Consider the following 9,904-nt stretch of genomic DNA (forward strand, 5'->3'; position numbering starts at 1 on the left):
TTAAAAGTTTCCTACTAGTTAAAAATACTTGAAAGCTCACAGAACTATTATCTAGCAAAACACCATTACAAGTAAACAACTTACAATTAAAACCACTTCTCATGTTCGTGATATTTTTATATACTCTCATCCCAGCAAAATGAATTAGAAGGAGTTTAGTGTCTGATTCTAAAATCAAATGTGTGACTCTAGCCAAGTGGCCTGACACTAGCGATTAGGACAATTCATTCCAAATACTGTTTCTGGAGCACCAGTTGTGTGTCAGCTGGAAATACAACAGGAAACACTCAGGCCTGCATCTAGTGGAAGAGACAACAATCTCAGTAACTGAAGATTAATTTACAAGTGTGATAAATGCTCTAAAGGTATATGACTCCATAAATAGACTGAGGATGCAAGGAAACCGACAGCCCTGGGGAGTGAAAGAAAGGCTCCCTGAGAAATGATTAAGCCGTGATCTGAAAGGGGAGACAGGACAAGCAAACCACACGACCCAAGATGGCAGCCACTAGCCACATGTGGATACGAGCCCCTGAAGTGTGGCTCGTCCACACTGAGATGTGCTGAAAGGATAAAAATCACACAAGATCTCAAATATTCAGTATGAAAATGTAAAATATCTCAGTATTTCCTTTATATGCGTGTGTATATGTGTATGTATGTATGTGTGTGTGTATGTGTGTGTATATGTGTATGTGTGTGTGTGTATACTTCAACAGCCGCATAAACTGAAAACACTGAACAACTACCCTTCTAACTCTATCACCTGTAAACAGGAGCTTCAAATATTTCCCTTAACACAAACTTCCCTTTGGAATATTCTCCTGGTTTTCCTGATATCTCTTCGAACACTTCCTCTGAATTTTAATTGTATCTCCATCACCTATTACGGGCCTCAAAAAACACTAAGTAGGAGAGAAACATAAGAAACAATTGTTTTGTCAGCTGTTCCACCTACCAACTTTGAATATGAACCCAAACTTGACAAACTAAATATGTTAATCACAAGAACCCCAGGACTAGAAGAGAAACCTGCACAGAAACAGTTACAGAAAAAATATGTGCCCATGGCACCTTCTATATCAATATGATGGTTCTTGTTTTACTAAATTGGATAACTATAAATAACTGTAGCTTCATGTTACAAAATACATGATTTTTTCCCCAAGTGCTAAAAAAAAAGGCAAAACTCAAACAGTAAAAAAAAAACAAAACAAACACTTTTGCCTTTAATGAATAAACCAAACCAACTGTCCTCTAACTGAAAGGTACTTTGTTTTTGTTTTTTTTTGAGGTACGCAGGCCTCTCACTGTTGTGGCCTCTCCCGTTGCGGAGCACAGGCTCCGGACGCGCAGGCCCAGCGGCCATGGCTCACGGGCCCCGCCGCTCCGCGGCATGTGGGATCCCCCTGGACCAGGGCACGAACCCGCGTCCCCCGCATCAGCAGGCGGACTCCCAAACACTGCGCCACCACGGAAGCCCCTGAAAGGTACTTTTTAGGGGCCTTTCTGAAGATCTTAAATAAGCCACCTTATTCTAGGAACGAAAGTCTTTTCCCTTGTAATGCAGAGCTGAACAAGTATAACTGCTTCCACTTAGGGAATATTACAAAGAATCATTATAGAGAAAAATTAGACCTCTAAATTTATAAATAACTTCTATTAATGCAAATGGACCACATACCTCTAACAAATGCATATGGGTCTTTACACTTTCATTTAACAAATTAATTTCCTTTACCAGCATACTCAAATTTTAAAGTTTAACAGAACCTGAGACAACATTCCAAAAAGAGTAGAAGGATTGGACTATTTCTAGACACAAAATAGTAAAGCTTCAAGGACACATCAGGTAGAAAGGTGAATGCTTTTAAATATAGGCACAAAAACACCTAGCATAGTAATTTACTAGTTATAAGAAGCATGTCTAGCAGAGACAGTGTTCCGTCTGGGTACTGTTCATTACACTTAGAGCCATGGCTTCCCCTTCACCAATAATTCGCGAATCCTTCACGTTATCAAAGAAAACAAAACAACTCTCAAACTGCCTGTACTTATAACGTTATTTTTTTAAATACACAAATGGGTTATAGATTATCTTTCCTAATAAAGGATTTAGAGATGAGCTTTAGTATTTCTGACGAGGTAGAGGTGAGAATCTTACTTAGACATTCTGTATTCTGATACTGAAATTATGGCTCATTTTTAAAATAGCATTTCATGTAAATAAATTCATATAAATCCTACTAATAATATTTTTTCAAAAGTCTATGATTAAACTTTTTCAGGCAAATGTTTACGGATGTGCTCGTATACGTATGAAGAACAAATGACTGATTTGAGGCATGGATGACAGCTACCGTGTGGCTAGAGTCAATTACAACTGCTACTAATTCTTCCAGTGTAAAGAAGAAAATAAAGAGAACAGTTTCCTCCTTCAGCTTTAACTAGATTCTGAAAGCTGCATCTTCCCCAAGTTTCCACAAACCTCTATAGGCAAAGGACATATAACAAAAATACCATTCTGTATAATCTGGAAGACTGTAGTAATAAACTAACCAGAAGTTTTCACTTTATTATAAAATAGTGCTACATTATTTATAGATTTATACATAAAATCTAGAATAGTTTTTAGTTTAAATAGTTTAATAGTTTAAAAATAGTGAAAGAAAAAATCCGAATTCCACCTTTCCACATCAACCACACACAAATGGAACCTGAGAAGGGAAAAAAAAAAAACAGCAAAACAAAAATAAACAAAAAGAAGAAAGATAAGAGACCTACCAAAAGGAGACTTCCTACGTGGTTATCATTTTAATCCTAGAAGTATGGTTCTTGTGTTCTCTTCCAGTTTTCACACTTGATTTAGGGGAGCTCATTAAAATTTTATGTCTGTTAGTAATGTGAAAAGTAGCAATCATTTTTATCCGTTGAAGAAAATTTCCAAAACAAAATTTCCCAGATACAGATACCTTATACTCCTAATATTACACCAAATTATACTTCCTAACAAGTTAGGTAACTTAGTTACCTGTATACAAAAAAATAAAAGTTAAACAGTTCTAAAATGTAATAACTACAAATTCATCCACTTTAGACTTATAATTATTTATTGATTTAAACCTGAAAATCTAATGGCTTTTTAGACTCTTACGTCGAGAGGGAAAATTATTTGACATGCCCTTACTAAAATAAAATGTGCACGGAAAATCATTTGTGGGAAAAGAGAGAGCACAGATAGCTTGGTTTACGACATGAGCGCTTGGCCAAACTAGCACCCGAAGTCCAATCACTTACCTCAGCAGTGCTTTTCTTTACAGGTGCATGCTGGATTATCTTCATCTCGAGATGGACAGACGATTCCATTCACAGCAGGGACCTTGCCAACTCGCCCATATAATTCTTTTGATAAGCTGCTAGGAGACCAGGGTGACCTAGCCTTGCCCTGCAGCTTCCCTCTTAGATGGATAGTCTAGGTCTAGGAGCTGACTGAGAGTAGAAAAAACAACATTCCCCTTCAATACACCGTTGGAGTGGGAGCTGACAGTTTGCACACCAGTTTATCATGTGCCATAGGACACTATCATTGAAATTTCAGACTATTATTCCCGTGGAATACAGGACTTCAAGGACAAAGGAAAGAATCCTATCTTGTTCTCATACTTCGTCCAAAACAACCTGCCAAATGAATCACAGACACTTCTTTTTCTTAAAACACTGTCATAATATACATTTTGAACTCTAACAGCTAGGACTACTTCATTAAAACAAAACTTCAGGGCTTCCCTGGTGGCACAGTGGTTGAGAGTCCGCCTGCCAATGGGACACAGGTTCGTGCCCCGGTCCGGGAGGATCCCACATGCCGCGGAGTGGCTGGGCCCGTGAGCCATGGCCGCTGAGCCTGTGCTCCGCAAAGGGAGAGGCCACAGCAGTGAGAGGCCCGCGTACCGCAAAAAAAAAAAAAAAAAAACTTCACAACATTCCATTGGGAAGAAAACCCAAGGAAACGTTAATCTCTTGATCTCCAAGTACAGTTATACCATTCAAAAACTCGTACAACCAAGGATTAAGCTACTGAATTTCAAAAAATTTAAAAAATCAAAGACTTTACCTTTTCAAGTGGTTTCCCTTCCAACTGTATCAAACTCATTCCAGAATAATTCAAGCATTATTTAAAGCACAGTGTGAAGAGTAAACACACAGATTTCTCATTGAATAGAGCTTTAGGAGACTTCACAGGACCAAAAACAGTCTCTAAACATTTTATAGGGAATGTGACAGGTACGTCGTATAAAAGTGAGCCTTCATATATTTCAACAATAATTTCTTATAAAGTAACTTGGGATAAAAACTATTTTATTTCTGTCAAACAGTATGTTATTCCCGGAATAATTTCTTCTCCTAAAATGTGTTAGAAGCCATCAAACTTTTACCCATGCCATTTCTAACCAATGTTAAAATACATAACTGGTAGCCCTGATGACTATTTTTAAGCATTTTTCTGTCCCACCATTTCAATGTTTGTCATGATTAAAAACTGTGTTTACAACCTATAATATCTCTCATACAACTACCATCTGAACATTATTAATATACCAAAGTGTTCAAGTATCCGAGAACTAGTTTGAAATAATATTGACTATATATCTAAGATAGCAAAACTACTTCAAGTATGCCATAATTCTCTTAAAGATGAAGCAGGACTGCTCTAGTGATAAACTCATAGAATACAGTATCATTTAATATTTTCCAATGCAAACTATATAATGTGGAAAAGGAGTCTATAATTAAAAATAAAATTAGGACACTAGACATTGCCACAAATCAATCAAATTCTTCTAAAATGCAGACAACTACACTAGCTCTGAAGGTAATTTAAAGTGTGTACCTTGACTGACCCTGAGGGACACGCTTCCTCTCCTGCCCATCTCCATCACCCATACCACAGGTAAGTCTCATTAATGAACAGGTAGGTGTGCTTTCTGATAAAAATGCTATAGTGCACGTAACCATGCTAACAGCAGTCCCTAAATTCTAATCTGGAAAAAATAAATAAATGATGGAAATAAAAGTGCTGCTTCAACTTTTGTATCTGGGGCCAAGTCGTTAGGCTGTAATTCATTGGCACAGCTTACCCCTGATAAATCAGTTTTTACATCATCATAGCTAAATCAGAACTAAACAAAGACTGGCCTAGCTGAAGTTATGGACTGTCTAACCCTGTTTACCCATCTGGGAAATGTGGACATCAATATTGCCTCTAGGACTGTGGGTACAGCACTTAGAATGGTACTTGGTACTTAAGGAACAGATAATACACATTACCTGCTGTTATTTTTATCATCTCATTACTGTCTTCATGACTCATTTCTACAACAAACTATGTAGAAACAACAGTCCCCCATCCAAAGAGAATGAAAATCTTCAATTAGGCTACGCTGCACTCATGTGGCTAATGACAGTAGAGTATTTCCAAAATCAGGTACAGCTTCCTTGGAGGGGAGAGGAGACAGGACCTATTGTCTCACAGGGAATGGCACACCCCAAAGCATGCCCTCTAGGGAGCCAAGTCATACAAACACATCAATGAAGCCCTAAATAAATGCTACACCAATTACCACTTACTTGCAAAGCACTTACAGGGTAAAGGTTTATAATTCACGCTCCTTTAACTGACTTACTCTTCCAAGTAAACACAGCTGGAGAGATTATTTTGCTTACTCTACCTGCACAAACACTGATTCAGATAACCTCACCTTCCCCAAACTTCTCCTTCGCTCACGAAAGCCACTGGGCTAAGATAAAAACGTCGCGGAGCGTGTGTGTGACGGGCAGAACAGGAGTCGGCAGACCACGGACAAGAGGCCAAATGCAGCCCGCACTTGTTTCTGTCAATGAAGGGGTACCAGAACTCCTCGCCCACCCCTCCACAGGGTGTCGCAGGAGGCCTCTGCACTGCAGTGGCACAGCTGAGCAGCTGCAACAGAGCCCGCTTGGCCCAGGAAGCCAGATACATCCACTATCTGGTCCTTCATCTGAAAAAGCTTGCCGGTGTTTTAGAGAACCTTTGAAATCAAATGTCAGTTCATTAGGGAATTTCGGTACATGTGGGCATACCACAGGCACAGCAAAGGAATAAACCACACAAGAGAACTCCCCCTTCCCTCCTATCTCCAAGTACAGTAAATTCAGGGTAGCCTCTCCAAATTATTTCATTTGCTGATACAGAACCAAGACATGGAAAGAAAGTTTAAAAGTATATACATTATACTAAGGATCTTTTTTCTGAAAGAAGAAATAGTACTTTCAAGACTCAGGAACCAAGCTTGCTTTATAAAGCACACACAGAAACATACATCTGTATATTGTTTTTTAAATATGTATCTTACATTACATAATCTAATGTTGAGTAGTTTACTGAATCTTTTCCCGCCTACTATGTTTAGGAGTTCACTATGATCTCCAATAGATATACATAAGAAAACTTTAAAGATACAGTTTAAATCATAAGTGACATGACAATACTTTCGAAAAAGGAACTGATAAAAAAGATCCAAACCAACAGGATAAATAAGATTGGAAAAGTATTAGGTTTTAGCTTTCTACTGTCTTCGTGTTACACACAATCAAGGACAGCCTGGTACTAAGGAACAATACTAAGTACTAAGGAATACATAAATAGCAATTTGTTTTCCTGAGTTACTTTACATTTTATTAATTAAAACGTATTTTGATGACCCGTACACAATTAAATGTAATAAAATTCCTTAGGAACGGAATTTTAAACATCACTTTCCAAAGCAAGGTTTTCAAATTTAAAAATTGAAAATAACTAGGAATATTATCAACAAACGCCAAGAAAAATCAAAGAAATCATCAAAACACAAGTAAGATAGGAAGAAAACTACTACATCTTCATCATTTCTATCACCAAAACCAAATGATGTTAAAGGAGCCCATTAAATGACTCAACTTTGATTACTTAACTTCCACCCAACTCACGACTTTGTGCAAAATGAAGCATTTCCCAGTACCTACTACCCCTTGTATGTGCAAGATACCTTTATAATCTGAAGTACGTAACCACTAGTTCAGGAGCGACTTGAAAACCAGAATAGATAACATTTCCAGAACTGTCTTTTTTTTTCAGAATAGTTTATTAATATAAGAATCTGTTTTAAAAGTTGTAACACTTCAGAAACAACCATATCATAAAGCCTGATTAACTAAAGTAACAAGACCATTAAAAATTATAAAGAAACATTTAGATCAGTCATATCACCATATTTGATGATTCACCATTTTATGGATAACAAACCTGTATAACACGGTAACAACAACACTCAAGAAATACAAGCCAAGGACATTTGATCATCTTACGATTACATGAAAACAATTTTAGAAAAAAAAATTTTAATTGAGACACTTAAATATATAAAACCTTCAAAATTATCTGTGTTATAGATTACTTAATATTTAAATTACATCAACACAGAAATACTTTAAAGAATGACATATTTTACTGTTTGCCAGGACCATGCCCACTTGTCAGCAAGAAACTTGACTCCACAGATATTGTAAAGAGGTACTTCGATGATTCAAAGTTCTTCCTTGAGTTTGTTCTGCCTGATTAATGACCCAAAAGTGAATTATCTGTGCCTTTATGTGTTAACACCTGAAATATATTATCTAATATATAGCAGTTCTTAAGATAGACCTTCAACATTTGCTTTTAGTAATATTACTTTCATATTTTCCAAGTTTACTTGTATTCAAAAGGTCTTATGTGTATGTTAAGTTTCAACATCAAAACGAATACTTAGAACAATAGAAATTCAATAAATTCAACAAAGTTCCATAGTTCTAATAACCAATATAAAAACTAGCCATGCCCATATCTTAAGCACTTACCATACCACTAATTATAAGACAGACGGAAATGATGAAGACACAAAAGGATACTAACATTGAAACTCAATTTCTTATCAAATAACTTGAACTCAAAACTATTTTATTTCTGTCAAACAGTATGTTACTCTTGGAAACAGAATACGATCCCACACGGTAAGCATTTGAAAAATGATTCAAAAACATGAATTAAATGTTAACTCTTTATAAATAAGATAAAGAACTGTGTTCAGCAAACTGCTGCAGAAAATTCAAGGGACTTGCTCAGATCCACTGGCTTGAGGACAGAACAAAGCCAAAGCCGGGCCGAGCACAGCTCCCAGCTGCCGCCTGAGGCCGGTAACACCCAGTCACACTCCCTCCTGCACTGCGGACTCTGCGGCACCTCGGTTTTCTGTTCTTCAACCCACCAAGTGCCACTTGCCAGGGGACACATACAAACTGGCCATGGCAAAGGGGACGGAAAGAAAAGGGCCAGGGAAGGAAGGGGAGGAGAGGCAGAGAAGGGAGGAGAGAGGGGAAGATGCTCCAGGAGACCCTCAAAGGCCCTCCTGCTTCCTTCTTAGCGCTGACCCCCAAGCCTGAACCCTAGGAACAGCCCTCAGCTCAGAACCCACCCCCAGCCCAGGTCCCCACCTCCAAGCAAGGCCAGGCCAGGCCAGGCCAGAGCTGAGTGAGGCCCACTCCCAACAAGCTGGGTTGGAACCCTGGACCAAAGCTCTGCTATACAGTAAAGGGACTAGGTTCTAAGCTTGATTCCTATCCGTTTTAGGCCTTTCTCTCTTTGAAAATATGACTAGTTGAGAGAGATAAACGCCCTCCAAATTTTCCAGTTTCACAAGAGTTCACGGACTTCAGCAGAAGCAGCCTTTGCCCCACAGTACTACCACTGCTGAACCTTAGGGACATTACACAGCAAACAGACTTCCTTGCCCACGCAAGGGCCAACGCCTGTGCAGTATTTCTTCTAAGGGAAAGTAGGAGTTCAAAACAATGGTTCTATAAGCAAATTTCTCAAACACAGCCCTCACAGGATATATTAATATACTTCGATGATAATTTCCTCTGGCTATATTACTAAGTAACTTCATGTTTTTAAGAAAGTCCTCCATATTCTAACAGGTATCACTCTTATGCTACAAACAAAGAGGGCAGACTATTAAATTACTATCCCAAAGGTGTGAACACAGTTCCCAAAAAGTATTCTAATGCCAAGCACATCTTTACATTCTATCTTCAGGAAAGGTACTTGTATGATGTTTAATGAATGCAACATTACCCTACTAATAAAGTGACAGTAGCATATAATTAAAACATAGAAGTTATTTATTTGTAATTCACTATATACGTACACAGAATAAAAATCACAGCAGTTTTCTAACTTAATTTTTTGTCTCATTTTATACCACACTGATTGTCGCTGCACTCAACTGACAACTCAGGATCAATAAACTAACAGCAGTGAGGAACAGACATGTCAACGCGTCTACTTATCAAGTGCTTTCGAAGCAGAACTATAGGTGTGAATACTTACTTATCAAAGCTATCACTATTTTTGATGAAGCTCTCCAGCTTTTCCTTGGCATACTCCACCACATCTGAATGAAGCTCAATCCCATGATTTATTCCAAAAGGACCTGCAATTGTAGCAGCAGCATTTATAAAAAATATTAAGAATGTCTTTATAGAGCTCTTTTAATTTCTGCTCATTTATCTATCACAGGAGCATTTAAAGAGGGCTTGAAATATGTCTCTGCTAGCCACAGAGTTAAAAGCTATATGGAAACCTATTTACACCGCTTTAAAAAAAAATAAGTCACAAAGAGTTCTCTCCAGGGTGTAGCTTATCTGTCAGGACAATACTGCCAAAGAGATAATCATATTTCTATATGAAGTTTAAGTTAATTACCATTATCTTCTCCTTTACCATTTGTTAAGAATTTGGTAATTCTCAAATGTCTGCATCCACGGGCTGACACAGGTATGACAGAAGCCT

General features: G+C 37.8%; 1 protein-coding gene across 11 annotated transcripts in view; it reads right to left on the reverse strand.

The window, feature by feature from the left end:
* PCMTD1 (protein-L-isoaspartate (D-aspartate) O-methyltransferase domain containing 1) overlaps window positions 1-9,904 on the reverse strand; it is a 61,228-nt gene that overhangs the window by 12,086 nt on the left and 39,238 nt on the right. For 5 of the 11 annotated variants that reach the window (XM_060128529.1, XM_060128528.1, XM_060128527.1 and 2 more), the window contains one exon: window positions 9,443-9,545. The exons of 2 other annotated variants lie outside the window; for them this stretch is intronic. Coding sequence is in view for 4 of the 9 variants with exons in the window: in XM_060128528.1 (XP_059984511.1) it covers window positions 9,443-9,545 (103 nt within the window). In the remaining 5 variants the exon portion in view is untranslated. Of the gene's footprint in view, window positions 1-84; window positions 284-2,784; window positions 2,807-7,213; window positions 7,627-9,442; window positions 9,546-9,904 lie in introns of those variants that run through there. 4 more of the 11 variants (XM_060128539.1, XM_060128537.1, XM_060128536.1 and 1 more) reach the window with 4 other exon arrangements.

Source organism: Lagenorhynchus albirostris, chromosome 17 (assembly GCF_949774975.1).
Source record: "Lagenorhynchus albirostris chromosome 17, mLagAlb1.1, whole genome shotgun sequence".
Lineage (NCBI taxonomy): Eukaryota > Metazoa > Chordata > Mammalia > Artiodactyla > Delphinidae > Lagenorhynchus > Lagenorhynchus albirostris.